We start from the raw sequence: 26,121 nt of genomic DNA on the forward strand, positions 1-26,121 counted from the left end.
AAAAACAGAACCCAAAAAATACTGAAAATTATCTCAAACTTTGGACATAACTCAAACTCTAAAGTAATTTTGTAATTTTTGAGTTATTTCTTCGATATTTTTGCGATGCCCTGTTCAAAAGTTTGAGATAACAACCTGAAATTTTAAGTTATAGTCTTCAGTAGCAGACACAAAACATCAAGCCTAGCTTCACAAAGAGACAAAAATGTTTTCGGAAAATTGTCAGGTACAAAGACTGGACTGAATACTGGACTACTTTTCAAGACTACTTTAATTAGTAACGTAAACAAGAAGCAAGAAAGGCTGGCTCATTGGAAGGAAAATATAGAGAAAACTAATGTGTAATTGCTGCTTTAGCCGGTGTAAACAATTCTCGCGAGATCTAACACGATTGTGTGACGAAAGCGCAAAGGAACTTTTAAATGTGCGCTCTTATCGCCACCTAGTGGTTAATTTTATAACAAACTTTTCTTGGTTCAACTCAATACATTAATAATACGTGAAGACAGTGAAACGTTTCAGTGCTTTTGTTTACAGACCGATCTCCGTAGGAGCCGTTTAAGCTGCCGGTTGACGCTTTAATTGCCGTTTCCACCGCGGAGACCCACCAGGTAATAGCTCCTCAACGTCAGGCAGTGCTACTTAAAACAAGCGGCTTAGCTAGATTAACGTTTTATAAATGTCAAATAATTATAGTGATATTGATTTAACTAGTTGGATTGAATATTTTGAGGTAATGATTATTGTTTGCAAACATTCGTGACCGGGAGTTTTGTGGCAGTCAAGCTGCTAGCTAGCACACAGTTATTGCCAAAGTTTTACCGTCAAGGCGCTTCCCCCCCGCGGAGTGCTTTCACACGGTTAATTTAGTGTCACAGTTTTAAAAAAAAATACACAATCCTGCTGTATATAGGTTATTAAAGCTGTGTTTTACTGTTTATCCCGCTAATAATTTTATCACCTAAAATTCCCTCCAGGTGCAACCAGCGGAGCCCAGCCCTGCACTTAGAAACAGATAGACCCACAAGTAACCCTGCAAGTTAATTCATTAATAAACAGGGATAGGTTTGACGAGCTGAACTAATGAATGAATGGCTACTCATTCTGCAGAACTTTGAGATGGAGATACTCAAACTTATTTGAGGCCAGATTATTTTTGTTAATGCTGTGAAAAAAGCTGTTTCTTTGTAAACATACATTTGTATTTAGTTGTAGTTTTGGCTGCAGTATTGGGGTTGATGTGTATTGATTTGTGCAGGGAAATGATAAGCCCATATTCACGCTAGTGTTAGGATTTACGTGATCTTAGTTTGAAAGACAAGGGTTTAAGGTCAGATGATAAAGTAAGACATCCACGCTTTTCCGGAGCCTTTTCCAGGTTAACAGTGCATATGACCACTTAGAGCTGTGGTTCGAGCAGGGAATTATCAGCCCCTAGGGATTAATATTGATAAGTATAGATTTACTCGCATTATTGCTTCTGCTTACAAGATCAAGGTCAAATTTATTTATATAGCACATTTCAAACAGCCGATGCTGCACAAAGTGCTTAACAATATAAAAATGGTATTAAAAAGCAACAATGTAATACAATAATAACAATAAAAAACAAAAGGACAGTAAAAGAATTAAAACAATAACTAAACTAATTCAAATAAGACCAAAATGCTTGGGTCATAATGTGTTAAAAGCCAGGGCATAGAAATGTGTCTTTAGTAAAGATTTAAATTGCTCAAGTGTTTGTGCAGATCTAATATTTAAGGGGAGACTATTCCAAAGTCTAGGACCTGCCACAGAGAAGGATCTATCACCACGGGATTTGAGGTTAGTCTGTGGGATGGACAACATTAGTTTTGATCTAGACCTCGTGGTTTTTCCTGGAGCATAGGCAGAGAGCTCAGACAGGTAAGGAGGGGCTCGGGCATTAAGTGACTTAAAAACAAAAAGTAGAAGTTTAAATTGGATCCTGTAGGAGACAGGAAGCCAGTGTAAAGAAGCTAAAACTGGGGTTATATGCTCTCTCCGTTTGGTACCAGTTAGCAGGCGAGCAGCAGCATTTTGAACCATCTGAAGATGATGGATGGTGGCCTGATCTAGACCATAATACAATGAATTGCAGTAGTCCAATCTGCAAGTAAGAAAAGGGTGAATAACACGCTCAAAGACGTTAGCCGGAAGGTATGGCTTTACCTTGGCTAGCTGTCTTAACTGAAAAAAACAGGACTGAACTACTGCACTCACCTGCTTATTCAATTTAAAAGAACCATCAATGTAGACACCGAGGTTTTTTACATGTGTTTTACAATACGAGGAAAGGGTGCCCAGAGTGCTGTCGATATGATTAAAGTTGCCAAAAATGACAACCTCAGTTTTATTTTCATTTAGTTTAAAAAAATTTAATGACAACCACTGTTTGACATCATCAAGGCAGCGTAATAAGAGCTGCGAATGGTCTGACCCTGCTTTTAAAGGTAGATAAATCTGCAAATCATCAGCAAAACAATGAAATGAAATGCTGTACCGCGAGAAGATGGAGCCCAATGGCAACAAATAGAGTGCGAACAGGGCACGACCCAAAATAGAGCCTTGAGGTACACCGTATTTAAGAGGGGCTATTTTGGAGTTGTGGGGGCCCATATTGACATAAAAAAACCTTTCTGACAAATAGGAACGAAACCACTGTAGGGCAGATCCTTTTAGGCCAGCATGAAATTCTAGCTGTGATAACAGGATGATAACAGCCGTGATTACAGGGCTAGTTCTTAATCAATCTCCTTTTTAATTGCTAATCAGATATAGGTAGACCAAAAAAGGTTTTCACCACAACAGGAGAGCTTCATTAAGTCAAATAAGAGTATAAAAATGCTTGCATGACATTCAGTGCAGAAGCTCCACTGCTGAATGTGGTGTCCTTGTTCTGAACTTCCAGTAAGAACGTGCCAACACTGATAAAAGGAGCTGGTAAGATTGGAGAGATATGATTACTGTGGAATGAATTTTTAAGAAATTCTCTTAACCAGGTAACCCAGTGTTGGGCCCACTTTATGTAGAGTTAATGTTGTGTAGAAGCTAATAAAATGATCATCATTGCATGAGAGCCAGTCCGTGGTCATTTTTATCAAGAAGCTTATCCAGATGTGTTCATTCCTTTTCTAACTGCGTTTTGGATCAGGATCTTAGACATGGATAGCAGAAGAAAGAAGGTGGCCTTCAGCTGGCTCCGAACTACAGTCACTTCACCAGCACATCATCAGGGTGGAAACGCTGACTCAGTCACACCGCCTTGCCGGACCATAACGCAAAATGAAGATTCAGAAACTTTGCCCTGCAGTGATTCTCCAGGATCTGCGCGGCTTGGAGCACTGAGTCTGGATACTCCCAAGAGAAAAGCCGAGGTGCTCTCTGAAAGTCTGCCCTCTGTAGGCAAACTTAAGCTGCGGAAGCTTTCCAGAAAAAACAGTGAAACATTTAAAACTTTGAAGGTAAACCTTTGCCATTGGATTATAATTTTAGATTGAATGTTTTGAATCTATCTTGAGTCTCACAAGTTGCTTGGTTCCAGTGAATACATTATCTGTTTGTGGTTAATTTGGCACAGGACAAACCTATGAACACCTCAGCCGCACAGCCAGAGTCCAAAAACATCCAGAAAGCTTCACCACCTCCACCCCACTCTTTTATCTTGAAGAAGAAAGACAGGACACCTGAGGAGGGATTAAAGGCTATCTGCAGGAAGGCACTGATGGCAGCCCTTGGAAACACAAAAACAACGTGCAGCACTACTAATATCATCAGAACTGACATGAACAGCTTGTCTTCACCTCTGCAGACTGAACGTCCCAGTCCAGCCTACCTTGAGACAACCATTGTGGATATTAACAGCTCCTGGAGCCAGTATGACACTGCACCTGAGGACCGAGGCGGTAGCAAAGGAGATCAGTGGCCCACCCTGCAGGTGTTGGAAGACTCAGACATCAAAGGTGATGCTTCAGAGCCAAAGACAGATGGAAGGGTAAGCAACTACAACTTGTAATAAAAGTAATATAGCATTTCTTCTTGTTATAATGTTTTAGTTGTGCATTGGTTGTTACTGATTCTTTTGAATTCTAAAGCAGCTTCAGTTTTTATTTTAAAATGTTTTTAAATGTATCATACCATAAAATTATCATGGCGCTGAATCAAGATTTTGTTTTTCAGCGTTTTGTGGTTGAAGGAGAGGATTTTCCCAGGATGTTTGTTAGTGAGGACTCTGTTTCTCTGGAGAAGACCTTCCAAGACAGACCATTTCCTCCAGACAATGAGCTGGAAGCTGAGGACCATGACTCCGCCCTCCCTGCACTAGAGTACATACCAGATTCTTCATCTCGTTTCTCATCTGACCAGAGCTGTGATCAACATCAAACTTTAGTCGATAGTGAGGGAGGTGTAACTCCCACTTTTACGTTTACACCCTCTAATGAAACCACTGGGACCCTCGAGGCAGCTGCTAAAGACATGGAGGTGCCTTTCTCATCACCACAGAGGAAAGTTTTTGTCTCACTGAAGCAGCCCCACTCACCGCACGTGAGCGTTTTAAATGCATCTGCAGTTGAGGCTGACAATATTTGCTCATCCATCATTAGGGGACGTTCATCGGATCCCTTTGCTCTGCCCCGACACTCAAATACGGGAGCGTCAAAGCTGTGCTTCGACCCCACAGCCTCACGCAGGCAGTCGGACGGTGTTTTCCGCATGCGTTACCCTGGTTACTCCTCATCTCATACTTGGACTCCTAGAAGACTGTCCTTGGGGGCTGAACCTTTATGGACCAGCTACCCCTGCTCAAGCAGTGAAGCTGGCTTCATAGACACGCATTGCCATCTGGACATGCTCTATGGAAAACTTGGCTTCTGCGGGACGTTCAGCAGCTTTCGAAGGCTGTACCAGAGTAGCTTCACTGGAGAGTTTCAAGGCTGTATTACAAACTTCTGCAACCCAGATATCATGGTGAAAGAGGCGCTGTGGGAAGGTCTGCTGGCTGAAGACATGGTATGGGGGGCATTTGGGTGCCACCCGCATTTTGCCAAAAACTACTCGAGTATTCAAGAGCGCAATATACTGACGGCGATGAGGCATCCAAAAGCCGTGGCCTTTGGTGAGATGGGCCTGGACTACTCCTACAAAAACTCTACTGACACCTCAACGCAGAAAGAGGTAAGGTAAAATCTGAAGTGGATTTTCTAATTTGAGACTCAGTTTTTCTTGAGCAGCGTATGCCTGGATATTGAAAATAAGAATGTCGTGGTCTTTGTTTTGTTTCTCTGCTTCTCTGTGAAGGTGTTTGAGCGGCAGCTGCGTTTGGCCGTGGCCATGCAGAAACCTCTGGTGATCCACTGCAGGGATGCAGATGACGACCTGCTGAAAATCATGAAGAAGTGTGTTCCCAGGGAGTACAAAATTCATAGGTGTGTTGTGTGTGGAGTAAAACCCTTTAAACTCAGTTTTTCTTTTTATAGCTTCTTCTTAAAATTAATTGCTTATTTTTTTTGTAAGAAATTCAAATGTTTCAGTTTAGAGAAATAAGATAAAGGCTTGCACTTTATTTCTGACTAGCCTTTTTGTAATTGACTCGTAATAGTTGTCATTTTTCGATGGTGATGAAGAAGAACAGAAAACGGTCATAAAGTGAATTTGAATTATTTAATATGTCTGAAACACAACAGCTGTTCTGCTCATTTCCACATCAGAACTGACAACCTGAGGATTTTTAAACTCTAAAGACCTTTGGAGTTTAAATCTTAGTGCCTTTAATCAGGCTTTTAATTTGAATTACGTTGTGCTTTCCAGGCACTGTTTTACAAACAGTTATCCAGTGATTGAGCCCTTCCTGGCAGAATTCCCCAATTTGTATGTGGGATTCACAGCCCTAATCACCTACTTGAGGGCTACGGAGGTCCGGAATGCCGTTTCCCAGATCCCTCTGAATCGCATTGTGTTGGAGACAGATGCGCCATATTTCCTGCCAAGACAGGTATGTGTAGATAGAGGCTCGGGAAATCCAAAACAAACATCTTGTGTCATTAATGAAAGAAAAGGTTTCTGCCATTTTTTTTTAAATTGCAAAATATTAGAAATGTATTATTGAACAAACTAGAGGTATGTCATACAGTTTATTAGGTACGCCATGCTAGTGCTGGTTAAACCTGCTTTTGCCTTCAGAGGATCTTTAATTCTTTGTGGCACAGACTCAACAAGTGGTCAGTTCTCAGAGAGTTTGGTCTCAGATCACAACACAGAAATGCCCACTTTGCTATCAGATTAAACATTTGAACAGTCTTATGTTAGCAAGATATGATCACAAAAGATCCTGTTACCGTTATGTTCAGTGTTTTTTTTGTTTTGTTTTTTGTTAAACCAGCATAAAGGAGGATGAAAGGTATATAATGGTATGACGACAGTCTTGGGAAAACAAAGAAAGTTTGATCTATATCAGAATCAGATGTAAAGCATCAGAGCTGATTTTTAACAGACAACATCATCATACTGTGTGCAGCAGATCCAGCAGTGGAGACGTTTTTGTTCCACCATGCTTCTGAAAAGAACCTCCTGCCTGTTGGCCTGTCTCTTGTGTTCCTTGACTGCTTGATCTCTTGTTGATCTGAAACGAAATTTTCCCTCCAAGAGTGGAGTGAAACTGGGCACATATTTCTATTGAGTCTAAAACTACTATCAGAATTTAAAGCAAATATCCGTGTTGTTATATTTGAGGTATTAATTATTATGAGACTCCATGTTGACCTTTTTGAATGTCATGCTCTTTAATAGGTTGGGAAAGGTGTCTGCCAGTTTTCCCATCCTGGAATGGGCATCCATACTCTGCGGGAGCTGAGCCTACTGAAGGGGGAAGACATGGCCACTGTCCTTGACACCATCCGAAACAACACCACTCAGCTGTATGGTATATGACCTTTAGAGAAAACGCTGTAAACTGGCAAGAAAGAAGAGAGACGTTTCCTGTTTTTGTTTTATATTTGTCAATTCTCCATATATGGATGTTGACGTGTGGAGAAGAAATTTCATTTTAAACAACCTGAAAGAGAAAAAGGAGACAAGCCTGACTGGAATGAAAATATCTCTTGTCTAACAGAGATCCAAGTGTATAATTGTTTATCTGAATATTTCTTTTATGCCGTTGTTATTATAGATTAATTTCTAAGCAGTTTGTGTTTTTCTTTTATGTGTGTTTCTGTAGTTTTACATTGCTCGCTTGTTTGGTTTGCTGGACGTTTGGCTGCCTTGGTGTGATGCAGTAGAGATGCATTAAAAGTCTTTATAATAGTGCTTCTTTTTTCTCTGAGACATGTTTTGTTAAATTAGTCATCAGTGCGAACACTGGTGCTGATGGAGGAGCGCACGGAGACAGGAAAGCATAGTCTACAGTGGAGCAAACGTGTACACTGAACAAAGCTGATTCTGCATTGAGGGAAGGAGAGGGGCTGCGGGAGCGGTCCATTACTCCACTTTAATGACGCCCTGCTCGTCACACACATTTGTCTAAGTGCTCTTTTTTTTCTTTTTAAATCTAAACAATATCAAGAGTGAGCAGATGTGTGTTCATCCTGCCAGTTTTTTATTTATTTATTTATTTTTTTAAGCACATTTCTTATTATAGAGCCTTTAAAAAGGTCAGAGTAAACTCTGTCACTGAGGTTTGGACAAGATGTTCTTCAACATCCTCCTTCCTTTTTTTTTTCTTTTTCTTTTTCTTTTTTTCTTTTAAAAAAAAAAAACATGGTCATTTTGTGTTTTGTAAGACATTTAGCCTTTTAATTGTAGCTTTAAAGGTACCAGTTAAGTCTTTACTCAAGTGTTTGCATCCTAAGTATCTGTTTCCTTGATATTTTTAGCTCATACAACCAAAGTTCACATGGTGAGACATTCATGATCCATGATATCATGAGGGTCAGAATTTAATCAAACTGGCACACGGTGGTCACCTAATGGGTCTTCACCCAAATCATACTCAAAGTCAAGCATAATGTTTATGCACAAGGCTTACACTTTTTTCTCCCTGATGTATTCAACAATATTCAGTTCAGGTTATTTAGCAAAGTCGTTAACAAAACATTCTTATTAATAAATTTTGCGTGCAAAAAGACATTCCCAGGCCAGTCAAGAGATATAATCGACTGGCCTGGGAATATCTTGGTGTTCCCTGAGCTGCGCTGGGGAGAAGTCTGGGCTTCTCTGCTTAGGCTGCTGCCCCCCACGGCCAGCCCAGCCCAGGGTGAGTGGCGGAAAATGGATGGACAACTGTTTGTGAGGTTCCTTGACTTCTCAGTGGATTTTAATTGTTAGTTTTTGCAGTACAGCTAATTACCACCAAGAAAACTGTTATTCACCCATCAGGTAACCTGTAAATCATGAACCGGATGAGCTGTTGCATCACAGACCTTCTGATTTAAAGACTCATTAAATATAATACAGTGAGACAAAAGGTTGATTGATGCTTTATTGTATAAGGCATACCCGAATCCTAAAGAGACAGATGGTATAGTGTGTGCTGTAGTGATCTATACAGGGTATCATTTTTTACAGGTTGACTAACATTAGATCGTATTTCTCTGCCGACACAGGAGTTTTAATAATGAATGCAAAATGTCAGAGTGTGAGTTAAACATTTGGGTGTTTGAGAGACATTTTTCCTAAAGCTGCACCCCGGGAAATTCATAATGACAGCTGAACCAACCCCTTGATGATGAACATAATCTTTGAGGCTGAAATCTCCAGGAAATGCTATTTGGCTGATTGATGTGTTCCATTTTACACACAGGGTCACATGGTAAGCATTTTAATGTTTTAGGCATCATTCATTTATCTTGTATTTCATGTTATTTAACCACAGTCTAATAACTTAGATAACTAAAGCTGATTATGGAAAACACTGACACAGTCTCTGATCTTCAACGAGGAGATGGTCTCTCTGGGGAAAATAATATATATATATATAAATATATTGTAATATTTAAAGGAAACACTTTTTTTACTGTATAAACCAGAAAGAAGGGACAACCTGCTGATTCTGTGTTTCCCAGCAGGCGTTGCACAATCTCCTGCAGCTCTACAATGTAGTCCGCCAAGTCTTCTGCTCTCAAGGTGACGCCAATTTCAAAGGGCGCACTTATCTGGTCCGAAGAGAAAAAAAACACAAAGCTGCAGGATTGACTGCTGGGAGATGGGCTGTATTTGTTTTGTATTTTTCCCCAACTCACTGTCATGGTTTTGTCCATATTGGTTTGATTTGGCTCCTCCATGGCTTGGCGACCGATTCTGGAGGACTTCACTTTGTTCTGTGATTTAAAAATGACATCATTGTTATGAAATAATTTCCACTTAAGAGGTTTAATTAACATAAGAAAACCTCCCTAATTCAAATGGCATGGGTGAGGTACAGTGCAGAATAATGTCACTGGTTGGTTGGTGAGTTCACAGTCTAAATAGCTGGTAGAGTTTTAATTTTTAGTCCATCTTAAAGCTTTGGTGGTTATGATGGGTGATAATAAGTTTAAACTCAAAGGCTGAAAACAAAAAACATGAAGCATTGAAATATTTATAGGTTATTACAAGCGTTAAAAAGAAACCAACGCTGAGTGAAGTTTTCATAAAGATTTTATAAAAATGTAGTTTAAAAAAAAAAGATAAATTAGGACAAAGTATCTCACCTGAGGTTTCTGTGATGGGCTGAGGAAGCTTGAGCCCGCACTGGTTGACTTGCACCACAAGGTCAAGGAACACAAGAGAAAAGCCAACAGGCAGGTGTTTCTTTTCAGAAGCATGGTGGAAGAAAAACGTCTCCACTGCTGGATCTGCTGCACACAGTATGAAGATGTTGTCTATTAAAAATCAGCTCTGATGCTTTTCACCTGATTCTGATATGGATCTAACTTTCTTTGTTTTCTGTCCATCTTCGTACCTTTATATACCTTTCATCCTCCTTCATGCTGGTTTAAAAAAAAAAAACACTGAACACAACGGTAACAGGATGTTGTGTGATCATATCTTGGTAACATAAGACTGCTCAAATGTTTAATCTGATAGCAAAGTGGGCATTTCTGTGTTGTGATCTGATATGAGGTGTGATGGACATCTTATCAGTGGGCTATGGACAGAATAGTATTGCAGTCACAGACTTCTACAGCAGCACTGACTCTCAGGCAAGAGCTGTAATAAAGTTAGCAATAATCTAATGTTTGATTAGACAGGAAACTTAAATTTATATCAGCATAGTGTTATCATTACATCAGTGCTCAGCTGGAATGAATGCTACTTTAATATCTCTGAAATAAACAAATAAACCAAAGTAACTGGAGCGGATATTGACACAGCCATGTGGCATTTGATTTACAAGGATTTTCACTCACATTTACATGCTTGTGTTGTGTAATTGTGCTTTCAGTGGAACTGTGATGGTTCAAAATGGTTTTTAGTTTTTAAATCAACAGCCTACCAATTGACAAAATACACGAAGCCTAAAGCATCATGCATAAGACACAGTATGAAGGACAGTTTATATGAAATGGAAAAACTTGCATTGGTCAGACAGCTACTCCAAGAAGTGTAATTACATTTCTTTGATTTAGGAAAGTAATCTGTATTTAATTTTTTTCTTATTTAGGCATCACACCTATCATATGGTTACTCAATACTTTGTTAGGTACACGTGTCCAATTACTCAGCACGATTATCTAATCAGCCTCAACTCAATACATTTACCCATGTAGACAAGATCTAGACGACCTGCTGAAGTTCAAATGGAAGATCAGAATGAGGAAGAAAGGTGATTTAAGTGACTTTGAGTGTGGCATGGTTGTTAGCACCAGATGGCCTGGCCTGAGTATTTCACAACCTTCTATAGGGTTTACAGAGAATGGTATGAAAAAAGAGAAAATAATCATTGACTGGTAGTCAAGCAGTAACTCGGTCCCTCGTTACAGCCAATGTGCACAGAAGAGCATCTCTGAATTTGCAGCACATTCAATTTTGAAGCAGATGGGTTACAGCAACAGAAGACCGCACTCGGTTTCTCAGGATAGGAAAATGAGGCTGTGACATTAAGATGTTCAGGAAATAAACAATAAACAGTCTGAAAGCAAGGCAGCACGGTGGCACGGTAGTTAGCACTGTTGCCGCACAGCAAGAAGGTCCTGAGTCTTTCTGTGTGGAGTTTGCATGTTCTCCCCGTGTTTGCGTAGGTTCCCTCCGGGTACTCCGGCTTCCTCCCACCGTCCACCGACATGCAGCTTGTGGGGATAGGTTAATTGGATAAACCAAATTGCCACTCGGTGTGAATGTGTGAGTGTGAATGGTTGTCTGTCCCTGTGTGTTGGCAGGGTGTACCCTGCCTCTCGCCCTATGACAGCTGGGATAGGCTCTAGCGCTCCCCGCGACCCTGAAAAGGATAAGCAGAAGCATGTATCCATCCTGTCTCATAACAGCAGATCAGTCTGCAGGGGACATTTTTGTCCCCCTCAATACCAACTGATCATCCTTTAATTTCCACAGCTTACCTGAGTATTGTTGCCGACCATGTCCACCCCTTAATGAACACACTGTACCCATCTTTTGATGAAAACTCTCAATTTCAAAAACAACCCCCCCCCCCCCCCCCCCCCCAAACACTTTTGGGATGTGTTTAATTTTCATTGAGGAAATGGTAAGTTTATCCAAAAAAGCTTCTACCCAACAAGGGTGCAGACACTTTTGTCCTCCTAAACATATTGAAATTGTGTTGGATTCTAAACCTTGGATTAATGCCAATAGCCCTGTTGCAATTAAAGCAATTTTCATAACTATCTCGCACATAAATGCATATAATCACCCATAAAGCAAAAAAGACAAGAAAAAGAAAACTATAAAACTACTAAAAGTCGTGCAGGAGGGAGTCTGCACGACTTTTTTTCCCTTCCTTATAAAATCTGTTTTCCTTTATCTAGACTAGACAATAGTCATCTCATTTTATTTTAGTTTATAGTTACTTTTTAACAAAAACGGTGAAAGTAAGAATGAACGTTTGAAACGGAAATGCGTGCAGTGTCGGAGAGACGCCACTAGTTGGCTGTAAAGCGACAGTTTGGTAGCAACAGAAATACCAACGAAGAAGTCGGACTCCAGCAAACAGCAACAAACTGGAGATTAAGGTGTAGGGGAAATGGATAAAAAGAAGAAACCTTTAGACGTGACTGCTTCATCGGTGAGTTGAATGTACAGGCAGCTCTTCAAATATTTGTTTGACAGAAACTGTAGACGCTTAAGCTTAATTATACGGATAAACATAGCTAACTTACTCTCATGGTTGCTAGCAGCACATACAACGAGCATGGACTGTATTTAGAAGAAATACATAACGTTTGTTAGTTTTTTTTTTCTTTGGAGAATAAACAGCTAAACCTTAAATTTCGGTTTTATTTCGTGCAGCTAGTGGACCTTAAAGCTGAGCTGTACAGGAAACAGGAGCAGTTCAAACGGCAGAAACTTGGACAAGAAACTTCTGGAGCAGGATTCAAAGCAAAATCAAAAGATAAGGTACAGCACGAGTGATTTCTGAACGTTTTTTTTATAATGGCGTGCAATGACTGACTCACGTTTCTAATTTTCCTCTCCACATGTTCCTCTGCAGAAGCCCAACATCTGGAATAAACAAAATGCGGGTGTTTCAGCAAGAGCTGCTAAAGATGCAGAGCAGCTGGAAGAGGAGCGGAGCACCATCGATACAGCAAGGTGAGTTCAGTACTGCTGAAGTTTTTCTGTATAACAGGTGGACCAAAACCTCTCACAGCTTTTTTTTCTACTCTCTCGACAGGCGGAAGTTGGAGGAGAAGGCGAGACTCTACGAACAGATGACTAAAGGAGACTTTCCTGGTTGGTGAACTGTTTGTGCCTTATGTCTGCTACAACAGCATCAAAGTGGGCATACTTTGTATTTACCTTGTTGTGTAACTCATCAGATGAAGAGACGGAAGGGCTGTTCCTTGTTGACTTCACCCAGAAGATTATTGACAAAAAGAGAGAAACACTTGCCCAGAAGGAGAAAGAGGACGAGGAGCAACTCAGCTCATCACCCGTCCCTCCTCCTGAGAACCCGGATGAAGAATGGTAACTTCACATTGATTGCATTCATCAATATTCAACTTGTGCTGGCATCATATAACATATCAATATTAGGCTTATATGTTTTCCAGTATTTGCTAATACATTATGTTGCCAAAAATATTCACTTGTCTGTCTTGAGTGGCATTCCTTTCTTAATCCATAGGGTTTAAGATAATACTGGCCCACGCTTAGCTTCATATCTTTCAGCTTTCCACAGGTTTAGGAGTGAGTTTATGGGAATTTTTGACTATTCTTTTAGAAGCACATTTGCAAGGTCAGACAATAATGTTTGATGAGAAGGCCTGGCTCATAGTTGGCACTCTAATTCAGCAGTGGTCAGGATTCTGTGCAGGCCAGTCAAATTCTTCCACTCCAAACTTGCTCATCCAAGTCTTTATCAACCTTGCTTTGTGCACTGGTGCTCAGTCATGTTGAAACAGGAAGGGCCGATCCCCAAACTATTTCCACAATATTAAAAGAATGAAATTGTCAAAAACGTCTCAGTATGCAGAGTTCCTTTCACTGGAACCAAGAAGCTGAAACCACTGCTGTAGAATCCAGTGGCAGCTGCTCGGCCATAGAAACTCATTCCATTATGCTGGCTACCCACTATTCTTGAGCTAATCTGAAGGCCACGTGAATTTTGTAGGTCTGTAGCGATTGACTCTGCAGAAAGTTGGCGACCTCTGCACAATGTACACCTCAGCATCCGCTGACACTGCTCTGTGAATTTACATGGTCTACCCCTTCATGGCTGAGCTGCTGCTGTTCACAGTTAGTTCCATTTTGTTATAATACCAGTAACAGCTGAGTGTTGAATATTTAGTAGCGAGTAAATTTCACAATTGAACCTGTTGCACAGGTGGTAAGGAGCTCCTAAGAGCGACCCATTCTTTCACAAATGTTTGTAGAAGCACCTGGGGCTTGCCACCTTTTGTTTTTAGAACAGAAGAAGCCTCTTGTATAAGAGCTGAGACATCTTCACAAACTTAGTTCAGTTTTCTAGACTACCATGAACTGAATGATTGAGAAGCCAGAAAGTTTTTATCAGCCACTATATGCAAATAACAATTTTTGCTCTGCGAATATAGAAGGAGTGATCAGACTCTATCACTGCTTTTTGACATTACAGATAAACAAAAGGCCTTGTGTTATTTGTCACAATATTTAAAAAAACAAAAACAACTATTTTTTTTCTCTGCAGGGTGGACTTTGTGGATGCTTTGGGACGATCTCGGCGGTGCATGAAAAAAGACCTGCCAGACTTTAAGAAAATGGACCAAGACCTTCAAGGGAAAGGGTAATTATTTATGTATTGTGATTTTTTTTTTTTCTTCAAGGATGGTAATGAAATATTTGAAACTCTTAACTCTTTTGGATATGCCTGGTCCCTGTAGAAAAGCTTCATCAGACAAGACATTACTCTCAGAAGACATGCGACGAGAGCTGCAGAGGCAGGAGTGGGAGAGGGAGGAAGAGGAGGCAATGAAAAGGCCTGTTGGACCGATTCACTATGAGGATATCAGACAACAGGGTTAGTGTCACAGCAAAGAGCTTTGAGCCCTTACATCGTCTTTCACTCAGTCAGCCACAAGGCGATTTGTTTGTGGTTACAGATTAGTATTGAGCCTGTGTCATCTTTCCTCATAGTTGGCTACAGAGTTAATGGTGATCTTGAGAGTTTGAAGTTAGATCTTTGTGGGTTTTGCTTAATCGCCACTGAATTCTTTGCCAAATAATATATACCAAAAGAATTTATGGACTGAAAATAAGGTCTTTTTTTATGCTACGCTACACTTTGAAACAGAGGAAGTTTGGTTTGCAGGTTTGAAACTGTTGTCTTACTGTTGTTGTTCTTATCTCAGAGGCTCGGGACCTTGGTGTGGGGTACTACGCATTCTCTCAGGATCAGGAGCAGCGGCAAAAACAGAGAGAAACTCTGGACATGCTTAGAGATCAGGTGAGCTATTAAACACATGTAAAATGCCGGCCCAGGACAGCATTATGGTTTCTGATAGAGGGATGGACATATAGATATTCTATTCATCCCAGGGGAATGACTGTGTTATAGCAGCAGCATAAAGAATAATAAAAAAAAAACATTGATAAAAGCACCACAGGCCCATATTGAAGGCCTTGTTATGTGAGGAAGTGCAAAATTGTACATACAAGAGAAAGAGATAATTTGATAACAATGGAGAGAATTAATAAAGGAATTATTTAACTGTTTACAACACTGAACATTTATAATGTAATAAAAATATTTAGATTGTGATTGTCATTTAAATTAGATCCATCAGGAATTATTTATTACTTTATAATCTAATAAGTGTTTTATTCCACCTGTTCTGTCCTGCAGACTACAGATCAGCGCACAAAGAGAGAACGACTGAAGGAGAGGAAGCAGGCCATCCTACAGGCTCGACTAGCCAAGGTAAGGCAGAGGAAGATGAAGAAGGCCAAGCTGGATGGTACAGAGGAAGAGGAGAAAGAAGAAGAGAATGAAGGTTCGGATCTGCACGGCTGTTTGTGTAGAAAATTTGTTTGCAGGCTTCAGTTCAATGATCGCACGAATGCTAGTAAGAACAGTTATGAATTCTTGGTTTCAGGAGAGGAAGAGGAATTTGAAACAACAGGGACCTCCCCTCAACCAGAGGAGTGCCCAGAGGTCAGCATACTCAAGAAGGTGGAAGTGGAGATCCAGGAGAGGAGAGACACCAAACCAGGAGTTCCTCATGTCAGAGAGTGGGACAGAGGCAAAGGTAAGTCTCATTTAAAAAAAAAAAAACACTTTCATGTTATGAATATAATAAATGTGCTGTATGTTTCAGCTAGATAACACGTTAAATAGGATGTTTTCTTTTCTGTCGATGATGAAGTTAATTCATTATTTAGATACAGCGGTTTCTGTGTCATGCATGCTGGGTCACTGGCATGATTTAACTGGGACCCTTGATTCAAACAGAGACATTGATATTATTAGTAACACTTGTTTGTCCTTCTGTAACAAATCAAAATGTGTTGTGAAAAACCCAAAGTTCAAGTCCCCAACTGATAGTTATAGTATAATATACAGTACTCCAATAAAAAGACTATTTGGTTTTCCATTTGATGAGCTCACACTGCTTTAGGCTGTAGTAATGTTGAGATGTGTATTTTTTTTTTTTATTTGTGGAAATTATTGCAAATACAGAGCAGAGCAACTATGTTTGCAGATGAAAACTTCAGAGAGTCTCATTTATAAAACTGCTAAAAGAAGTACAAATGCACAAAAGCTGAAGATATTTGTGTGCCAAAAGTCAGCGTTCCTGTTATAGATAATAGACCACGCGGAAATGTGTGGTCAGCCTCATACTCTGCCCTCTGCACACCCACATTCAGCCAACAATGGTGACGCCAAACTCCTCATGACATTTGATGCATAGAGAAGAGCCAGGCCCCACAGTGCTCATTGCTTGTATTTCCTTTTCCTTGATCTGCATTATGAACAGGACTCATAATGACTGTGTGAGAGCTTTTATTGACTTAATGCAGTCTATGAGCAGGTGGTGAAGGCAAGTCAGGTCAGGTGACAGTAAATGTCAGAGGTGACTGACTGCTGTCACAGTTGCACTTTTATGCAATTTGTTAGTGCTCATTTGCTCTTTGAACCAGGGCTGATAATCACCTTTAATATCAGGGAAAGGCAAGTCTACAACTATCTATAACTCCAACTGAGCTGTGCTCCAAAGTCAGCCTCTTCTGACTATAAAAATGACTACCACCAGCTGTTCATCCTGAAGTGTCCAGCTTCTATTATTAGCACAGCACAAGTGGATGGAAGTAGTTATTTATTTGCATCCTTCTTCAGCCAGTTTTCTGGAAATTCCATTCATATTTGCTTGGCTGTTTGGATCAAAGCCTAGCTAGTTCTTCTAATAAATTCAGCACCATCCAATAATAGATTGACAGATTGGCTTTATGTCACTTTTAGGTGGAGTTTTAAGGATCAAGGCACCTCTGTTTTCTGGAATGTAACCTCCCTAACATTAGCTTTTGTCTTTGTTTCCTTTCAGAGTTCATGTTTACTGAGTGGAAAAGTCGGCGTCGGGAGGAGCGGGATACTGAATTTGCACCTCCGTCTGCATACTTTGCAGATGACAAGAGGCCGAAACCAGGAAAGTATAAAAATGAGGAGAATAAATCCAACATGTCCTTCAAGTGGGCAAGAGCTCCAGGAGGAATCTCTGAGAGCAAAGCAGAACCACAACCTCGGTCTAAAACTGCATCTTCACCTCCTGAACCTCAACCAAACCCTCCCCCGTCTGCACAGCCACCGCCCTCAGACAGCTCGTCGCTGTCGGCTCCCCCCTTTCATCCCCAGTATCCCCCTCACCCGCTATTTTATCCTCCATTTCCTCCTCCACCTACTCCTCAGTTTGCAAGCCCACCTCACCTCCTTCCTCCATTTCCACCACCGTTCCCACATCAATATCCACCCCAGTATCCACCTCAGGTGCAGAGCCAGGCGCAACCTGCAGGTGACAGCCAAACCCAGCAACTCCACCAGGGCCCTCCTCAAAGTCTGGATGACATGTTGTCCTTCTACAGGAACTCCACCTGATGTCTAAATACTGCTTGATGTGTAGTTGGGTCATATTGTGAGTTTAAACACTGCTCTTTTTTTCTCGCTCTTTGTTTATAGAGTAAATCACAAAAACAATAAAACACAATATGTCAGCTTTTTGGAGTTTAGATATTTAATAAATATCAAGAGTGCATCATTTGTGTTTGTGTGTATTTTGGTCACAGAAGGGATTAATGATTAATTTCTGCTCAAGCACTGCACATGAATATCAAAACTTTAATCCAGCTACGAAGAATGACTGAGGGGATGTCATGCAATGCCTTGTTACTTCAGGGTCAGAGGTCAGGCAGAGACCAGTGACCTGAAGCCAGCTGAGATCTTCTGCCTTGACCTGACATACTGAAGTTACACCGTTTTCTGGAGAGAAATGATCAAAAATGAATTGTCATCGTGCAGGTGACTGCTGTTCAAAACCCCACAAGGCTAGCCGCTCTGATCGAAACTGTGGGAAGAGCGGTGAGTGCACTGAACGAAATATGGGAAAGATCTTCGAGGAGCTCACGGCTCTTAAAAGAGAGACCAGTGAGAGACTGGAGACCAGTGATGGACATTAGGACGAGTGTAAAATGGATGCAGTTCGTTCGACCTAAACCAGTTACCTCCATCTCTAATGCGGCTATGCCTCCACCCCTGACGGCGCCAGCTGCTTGAAGGTTGACGCCGAGGAGAACAACAACATTCTTCCAGGAGAGACGATAATGAGAACGAACTGACTCTCTGCCCTATTCATCAAGGCCACCTGCGTAGGACTGTTGATCTTTGCCTAACAGGCGAAAGGACACACACCCCGACATGCACACATGCACACTGATACTGATATGCACTCACCACACTCCCTTCCCCGGATGCTTACCTCGCTCGATGGAGACAGCGGCTCAGCTGGAGGCGCGAGGAACTGCAGCGTTCGCGACCGCTGTGTACATCGGCGTAATCCCCGCCCCTATGGTGCTTGTCTGTGTTTCATGGCGTATAGTGTGATGATCTGTGCTTCTTTATGTGCTATGGAGTTTCCTGTTTTCTCCTCATGATGACTCCCTTGTTGGAAGTCATCATGGGCAGAAACCCCCTTTTTTTTCTCCTGAACTTTGCCCCTATATGTTACATATCTCACTGTCTACCCCTTTTTTGCTCCCTAGCCGGACCTGTCTCCCCAATGTAAGTTTGTATATTATGTATTGTCTGTATGGTCGACTAGGTCTGTCATTTCAGCTCCTGGCAACTGCAACTGACAAATAAAGCTTATCCTATCCTATAAAGTTAAAACCATTTGTGGGTTTTTGCTTAGATGAAGATCAACCGTTCTTTTATGAGTAACCAAAACAAAAATCCTGCTAAATCCTTCCAAGGGGTTCATAAATTTTTCTTGCAAGAGTATATCACAAAATGATTCATATTTGTGTTTAATGTCAGTCGGCTCACGGAGCTGTTTGGAATCTGGGAGTGTGTAATTTAGTTGCAGTATATAAATATCCACCAGATGGTACCACATACACTTTTATGTGAAGTTCAAGTGACGGTTCATTGATTTCTTCACTATTCCTTTAAGAGTTGCAGTAGCCTTTGTTAGTTGTTTATTTACTGAGTATTTATTAAGGAAATTCTTATGCTTTGTCTCAAAACTGGCTTCGGCATAGCATCTTCTGATGCCTCGATTTATTCCTTTGCCAATCCAAACTGGGAAACCTTTTTTTCTCCAATCTTCTCTTGGAAAAACATGCTTGAATAAAGGTGCAGTTATGGTGAGCCTGTGTGAATATTAGCCTCAGTTTCCTGTTCTTATTTGACAGGAGTGGTCTTCTGCTGCTGTGACCCATCTCTAATATTTGATATGTGCAATCATACCTTGGCTATGAAAACTGTTTATTTAAGTTACTATTTTGTTGCTATGAGCTTGAAGTAGTCTGACCATTGTCCTCTGAGCTCTGGCATCAACATGACATGTTCACGCTGAGAACTACCACTCACTGGATATTTTCTTTTTTTCACACCGTTCTCTGTAAACCCTTGAGATGGTTCTGTGGGAAAATCCCAGAAGAGGAGCAATTTCTGAAATACTCAGACCAGCCTGTCTGGCACTAACAACTTAAAATCACTTTTTTTTTCTTCATTCTGATACTCGGGTTGAACTTTAGCAGGTCTTCTTGATCATGTGTACATGTCTAAATCCAGGCCATCGTTCATCTTTGGAGAGAATTTAGCAGAGCCCAATATAACAACTGCTCAGCTAAATAACCTCACATCACTGTTATGAGAGTGACTCAAAACTAGCTTTAATCATGCTGATTGACTCTGAATGCGGGCTGAATGCAGGCTGTTACATAAAAGCATCTAAAATTACCCTATAACGGAGATTCAGGCATGCAGCATTACGTTACAAAGGACAGCACTTCTGCCGTGGGATAATGTTGGTTTACATGTGCTGAAACATAACACAGACGGTTATCAGTTTTCTCATTCTGACCTCTGACCCTGTGCAGCTCCACAGAAAAATCACAACACACCTCACCAGGGAGCTATTCAAGGGATTAATAAAAAGCCTGATTTACCACTTGACCCTCATCACCCTATTAGCCTTCCAGTTAGATATTTGGCCTGGGTTCTCCCTCCCTTGTTTCCTCTCTAACGAGAATGTTAGTTTGGCGCATTGTGTGTTTTGTTGATCTCTCCAACACATATTGGGTTTATCTTCCTGTTGAGGTAGATTTTTGACCCAATTGTAACCTTAAACATGATGTTTTTTTTCCTCTTTTTGTTACTCTAGTCTCACATTGAGTCCATGCACTCTCAGACAGCTGAAGCACTGTGTCACTGGTAGGTAGATGTATTTGTGTGTGTATCTCTGTCAAGCATGTGTTTGTATGCACTGTTGAAGCTAAACTGGTGCCAGGTAAATTTTCTGCCTGTGGGGTGACAATATGTTTCTATAGTAACAGGACCTCACAGACTAAAAGTCATATAGTGAGTTAAAGAGCAAAATAATAATTTATTTCCTCCCACATGGTTCCTTTTAATGGTATCGCTCAGCTGGTTCATTTTTTTGGTCCAGACTGAAATAACTCAGCAGGTTTTGGAGTGATTATCACAGACTGTTTTTCCCAGGATATTAAAAATGCTCTGGGTTTTTCTTTACAGCCACCATAAACGTGATATTTGTGGCTTTTAGTGAAATCCCTCAACAACTGGCCGAGTTTAAATTTGTCCAGTACTTTGGTTTATGACCAGATTTATGCAAACTAATGACACTTAATCAGCCTCGGCTTCCACTGTGTGCTCAGCAAATGTTAGCATGATAAAACACTAAGAGTAATATGTAGATCATAATCAATCTAAATTGCTGAACACCAGCATCATGTTTCAGGTGCACGGTCATTGTAAGCAAATTAGTGTGCTGATAAAAGGATTAAGCTGGAAGTATCACTCACTCTATATAAACATAATTAAGGTAATAACAATAGTGACATGTATAATCTTTGGACAGTCTGTTTATTGCCAAAAAAGTTGCCTGTGAAATGAAAAAACAAACAATCAAACTAGAAAACAGTGATTTTCATTTTGTTTTTGTTTGTATGTCATCTAAAGCTTACACTGACTGGCCACTGGTACACTTTTCAACTGCTTGTTGACACAGTTACTCACATGCTAAAAACTAGACACAGTCAAGTCAAGCTGCTGAACTTCGAACTGAGCCTCAGAATGGGGAAGAAATTAGACTTAAGTGACTTTGAATGATGACTTTAATTGACTGTGATTGCTGGTTCCAGACATGTCAGAAACTCCTGGTCCTCTCCGGATTTCCCCACACAATGGTTTCCAGGCTTTAAAGAGGCTGATTGGAAAAAAGAGAAAATGTCCAGTGAGCACCAGATCCCTGCGTGAAAACTTCTTGCTAATGCCAGAGGTCAGAGAATGGCCAGACTACATCGAGCTGAAATGAAGGCAACAGCAACTAAAATAACCACTCGACACAACCGAGGTATGCAGGAGAGCACAAGACATCAAACTTTGAAGCAGATGGGCTGAAGCAGAAGAAGAGCACACCAAGTGCCACTCCTGTCAGCTCAGAACAAGAACCTGAGGCTACAATTCACACAAGCTCACTAAAATTGGACAACAGAAGAGTGGCAAAGCATTGCCTGACCAGATTAGTCTCGATTGGGCCAGAATTTGGCTTAAAGAAAATGATAATGATCCGTCTGTATCAGAGTTCAGGAGTGAAATGGTATGGGGAATGCTTTACCGATACGGTTTTGGGCCCCAATACAGCTAAATATTGCGTAAACATCACAGCCACCCCATTACTGTTGCCAATCACGTCCTTCCTTTTATTATCATAGTGATCTTCTGGTGGCTGCTTCCAGCAGGATAGCACACCATGTCACAGAGCTCAGATCATCTCAAACTGATTTCCTGAACATGTCAGTAAGTTCCCTGAACTCAAATGGCTTCCACAGTCTCCAGATCTCAATCCAGTGGAGCACCTTTGAGTTCTAGTGTAACAGGAAAATTGCATCATGGATGTGCGGCTGTCGTATCTGCAGAAACCGTGTGACGCCATCATGTCAATGTGGACCAAAAATCTCTGAGGAATGTTTCTAACACCTTGTTAAATCTCTAAGACATGTCTAAAAGCCCAGCACGACCAAGATGCACCTAGTGGTAAATTAAATGTGTCAATGTCATCAAATTTCAAAATCAAAGTCAATATTTCTCAGTTTCAGTCACTGCTGTCCAAAGTGAGTGGCTCCGAACACTGACCACGACTAATCTGACCATACAGCCTTAACTGAGTGGGGCCAAGAAGTAAGTCAGTGCCTTTTGTGTGCAGTTTTACCAAAGACTGAACAAGATTTGACTTGCTGACTTATCACTTTAATGAATCTAATCACTTATTAGGGACATGAAGGTGTGTCCTGCTGACAGATCTGCCTTTCTCTCAAGGATCAGCCACACTGGGAAATCATTTCTGTATTTCTGTGTGGCATTTTAATTCTGCTCTGGGTGAGCAAAAATGGCAATCAGCCATTTTCTTAATGGACAATAAATGATCTGCACATCAAGGATACTTACAATGCACTCTGATGTTTTTTTTCCCCTAATAATTTTTTGGGGGTAAATCAAAAGCATTAAGTTTCGCCAACAGCCACACATGTGTTGATGCAACTATGAAGCCACTCAGTGCTGAAGGTTGCAAACTGGGGGTGATGTGCACCACTTTCTCAGCGATGCCCTCTAGACTTGAACTGATGATCTAATCTCTGCAGGGCCCTGATCCAGAGAGGTGGGAAGAGAAGGTCTGTCCCCCTGTTAATGCACTTACACTGACATAAAAAGCAAACCAGGCCAGTGAGCTGCAGCGTTTATCCCTTCTACCTGCAACATCAAACTACTGGCACTGGGAGATCAAATAAATCCTCTCCTCGTGCTCCAGAGAGGTTCAGATAAACTAGAGCAGTGCAGAGGTTTCACACTGACTCTTTGTATTAAAGTTTGTATAGTTTGGAGCTGATCCTGATTATTATATTGATATATTGAGGCAAACATTTTCTGTGTCCTCAAGTCTGTAATTAATCGAAATTGATCAAATTAGATTTTTTTGGCTTTGTAGTGGAGATACTAAAATCAAAAGTGCAGCTACAGCCACTTGTTCACTGGGAAGAAGGGAAACAGCTGGCCTGCCTCTGTCTGAAGGCAAACTCTTTGTATAATTATTATTTACTTACTTCTTGGCCATGAGCTATATACTTCCTGAAATCTCACGGTTTAGCTTACACTACAACGTCACACAGGTCTTTCCAAAAATCTGTTCACACTGTACCGGCATTACTTTAGTTAGGCCCAGGCGAGCTGTGAGCTCAGACGACACACCGGTCTTTGGGATGTTTTTAATCCTCTGGGCAGTTTTATGATGCAGAGTATCAACAGCACAACAGGGGACTAAACTCTCAAAATGGAAAAGCAATCAAACTCATAAATTGTCAGTGCAGGACACACAACTGCAAGTTCACTGAGCTGGATGGAGGTTTGGTAATAAAACGAAACCTTCATCAAGAAGTTTTTTTCATCAAGAGGTTTGTTTTTAAGGTTTAATGTAACGGTAAGAAAGGAAATAGCAGGGTTTCCTTGAACGGTAATAAGGGATTACGTTTATTGATTAATGACATGCACATTTGAACCAACAGAGACATTTAGAGACAGTGACAGATTACTGAAATTGTTATATGCAAAAAATTGCGAAAGAATGTGTCAAGTATTGGAGATTTTCTTTTACATAAACTGAAGTTTCTAAACATTTGACTAAAAGATCAGATTAAAGTTTTAAAGATATGCAGAGAGCAGGTTAAGATGGTAAGCACACATTGGTGTGTGTGTGTGTGTGTGTGTGTGTGTGTGTGTGTGTGTGTGTGTCTGCATGTGCTCACTGAGCAAAGTTACTTAAAGTTGGATCTTCACTGGAGTCATAAAACAATAGGGGGGCCTTTTTGTGAAGTCCAGCAATCCTGAAAGAGAGACTGGTGGAAAATCTAAAATTCATTAGAGCTTATTATGTTTAATTTCTGACACGTAAGCATTTTTATGCCTCTAAAATTAATTTCACCTTCTGTAAAGAAGGACAGCAGCTTGGTTTCATTTCCTTTCAACAATCCATGATTCCTGCTTTGGGATCCGCGGCGTTCTTCTGTGTGCTTATCTCAGCTGTGGAGCGCTGCAGGAGCTTCAACTTATTTGATTCCAGAGTCCTCCTAGAAATGCCACATGATAGAAATTAATTGAAAAGTTGCAGGGGAACAGAAACAGAGAGATAGAAAGAAGAAAACACAAATCAGAACAGGCTTCATGCCTTTGTTTTACCACTGTTGCTACTTCTTCTCGCTACAGCTATTACAAAAGAAATGGGTGAAACTCATGCTGCCCCACGGCTTGATAAAAATGAATAGCAATGGCACCCAAACAAAATGTGTCATTAGAACATCCTTTAAAAAAAATCTTCAATGAGCATCATCTAAAGATAATTAATTAAAAAAGAGAGCTCCATTAAAAAATAAATACAACAACAACAAAGAAAAAAAAATTAAATTTGTGCACGGAGCAGACAATTAAATCACATTATTAGCTCGACATCCCACACTGCTCAACGGGAGCACTGCTTTGCTGCTGTAGGCTTCCTTAATGGTTCATCAGTGAACAGTCTTACACTTATGTGTATTGCCACCTCCACACCATGAGAGGATGTGCTTCAGATGGAGGCCCGGGTCGCTCTGTCAGCATCACCCCACGGTGAGCTGTAATGAGTTGGTGAGCATAATGATAGCTAATGCTGCCACGGCTACTGAGCCCCTCTTGCCACAAGGCCGTAATGTGCTCCTGCTGCACTGTGTCAAACAGCCACATGTAAAACAGACTGGTGCCAGTGAGCTTGATGGCAGGCCTGCTGCAATGTCTCCCCAGCAGCAGATGGATCAGAGAAAGAGGGGACAAAAGGGCCGTGGAGTCTGTAATGACAGTGTTTGGCTGCGGATCACATCACGACTTGGGGCAGCTGAATTTATGTTGTTAAATAACACCTCCTGCCTCCTCTGATCACATGTTGTTAACACGGGGGTGATATCAATTAGAATTTTTCAGTTCCACTGCCAATGCAACCACTCGGTCCTGATACTGCTGCTTTGTGAGACGTATGGTTAAGAGACTCATGGTTGCATCAGCTGACTAAAGTGCAGTCAGTATTAGTATCCAAAAAAATGCCATAAGTACTTCTAACAAGTCAACAAACTGCATTCACTGTCCTACTTGATTAAGCAAACACTTATTGCTACCCAAAAGTAATAATGAAAAAATTAATTGTACATATAAATGTCCCTGGTTGCTATTACATTGTGTATAACATAATTAGACAATTAATTCTGATCCATCAGTGTACCGGCAGCATTTGAGTGCTGTATGAGGGACCACAAAGCAAAACGACTGGGAGAAACGGATTTAATCTTTTCATTAATATGCTTATGTTTGTTTGCTTTTAAGGTTTGAAATAAATGAATCAAGTCCAACACAAGAACCCAGGACTTTGAGTATAGTGTATATGAGTAATATAAAGGTACAGAAACCACACTGCTGGGTGACATGTTTAAGATGAACAGGGATGCGTTTTTCAGTTCATCACTGTGGTGAATATTAACAGACATACCAAATCAGTCTGCATTAATCTTTAGTCAATAATAGTCCTCCTTGAGTAAGTTTTGGTAAAGCTCACTGAAAACTGCTAAATAGTGGGCTTTTTTCTAAATTAATAATATTTGTGACAATTTGAGCACATCACTCTGTGAGAAGCTCAGAGCCACAGACTCTGTAGGCAAGTGAGAAAATGCAGA

General features: G+C 40.8%; 3 protein-coding genes across 3 annotated transcripts; 2 read left to right on the top strand and 1 right to left on the bottom strand.

The window, feature by feature from the left end:
- Positions 1–469: 469 nt before the first annotated feature.
- tatdn2 (TatD DNase domain containing 2) lies at positions 470–7,308 on the top strand. The gene is made up of 7 exons (XM_085407926.1): positions 470–611; positions 3,173–3,482; positions 3,599–4,012; positions 4,198–5,193; positions 5,317–5,444; positions 5,827–6,010; positions 6,805–7,308. The coding sequence occupies exons 2-7, from the start codon at positions 3,183–3,185 to the stop codon at positions 6,943–6,945; spliced, it is 2,163 nt and encodes a 720-aa protein (XP_085264052.1). The 5' UTR covers positions 470–611; positions 3,173–3,182; the 3' UTR covers positions 6,946–7,308.
- Positions 7,309–8,513: 1,205 nt separating this feature from the next.
- On the bottom strand, positions 8,514–9,844 carry ghrl (ghrelin/obestatin prepropeptide). Its single transcript, XM_085407927.1, has 4 exons — positions 9,702–9,844; positions 9,252–9,329; positions 9,053–9,164; positions 8,514–8,962 (listed from the first exon to the last, which is right to left on the bottom strand). Exons 1-4 carry the CDS (start codon positions 9,813–9,815, stop codon positions 8,943–8,945), a joined length of 324 nt encoding a protein of 107 aa, XP_085264053.1. The 5' UTR covers positions 9,816–9,844; the 3' UTR covers positions 8,514–8,942.
- Positions 9,845–12,101: 2,257 nt separating this feature from the next.
- Positions 12,102–18,974, top strand: ccdc174 (coiled-coil domain containing 174). The gene is made up of 11 exons (XM_085406506.1): positions 12,102–12,229; positions 12,454–12,561; positions 12,656–12,756; positions 12,839–12,897; positions 12,984–13,131; positions 14,333–14,428; positions 14,526–14,662; positions 14,994–15,088; positions 15,488–15,635; positions 15,738–15,890; positions 17,184–18,974. Exons 1-11 carry the CDS (start codon positions 12,188–12,190, stop codon positions 17,729–17,731), a joined length of 1,635 nt encoding a protein of 544 aa, XP_085262632.1. The 5' UTR covers positions 12,102–12,187; the 3' UTR covers positions 17,732–18,974.
- Positions 18,975–26,121: the final 7,147 nt, after the last annotated feature.

Source organism: Rhamphochromis longiceps, linkage group LG5, assembly GCF_057381845.1.
Source record: "Rhamphochromis longiceps isolate RC_006_pf linkage group LG5, R_longiceps_female_GT1.1, whole genome shotgun sequence".
In the NCBI taxonomy this organism is placed as follows: Eukaryota; Metazoa; Chordata; class Actinopteri; order Cichliformes; family Cichlidae; genus Rhamphochromis; species Rhamphochromis longiceps.

Excerpts from the sequence above, each read along its gene's own strand:
- tatdn2 (XM_085407926.1), top strand. The coding sequence starts at position 3,183 with ATGGATAGCAGAAGAAAGAAGGTGGCCTTCAGCTGGCTCCGAACTACA. Across the intron at positions 4,013-4,197 it reads AGCCAAAGACAGATGGAAGG|CGTTTTGTGGTTGAAGGAGA; the intron begins GTAAGCAACTAC and ends TTTGTTTTTCAG. Across the intron at positions 5,445-5,826 it reads AGGGAGTACAAAATTCATAG|GCACTGTTTTACAAACAGTT; the intron begins GTGTGTTGTGTG and ends TGTGCTTTCCAG.
- ghrl (XM_085407927.1), bottom strand. The coding sequence starts at position 9,815 with ATGCTTCTGAAAAGAAACACCTGCCTGTTGGCTTTTCTCTTGTGTTCC. Across the intron at positions 9,330-9,701 it reads GCCCATCACAGAAACCTCAG|AACAAAGTGAAGTCCTCCAG; the intron begins GTGAGATACTTT and ends TTTAAATCACAG. Across the intron at positions 8,963-9,052 it reads GGGAAACACAGAATCAGCAG|AGAGACCATCTCCTCGTTGA; the intron begins GTTGTCCCTTCT and ends TATTTTCCCCAG.
- ccdc174 (XM_085406506.1), top strand. The coding sequence starts at position 12,188 with ATGGATAAAAAGAAGAAACCTTTAGACGTGACTGCTTCATCG. Across the intron at positions 15,089-15,487 it reads TGGACATGCTTAGAGATCAG|ACTACAGATCAGCGCACAAA; the intron begins GTGAGCTATTAA and ends TCTGTCCTGCAG. Across the intron at positions 15,891-17,183 it reads AGAGTGGGACAGAGGCAAAG|AGTTCATGTTTACTGAGTGG; the intron begins GTAAGTCTCATT and ends GTTTCCTTTCAG.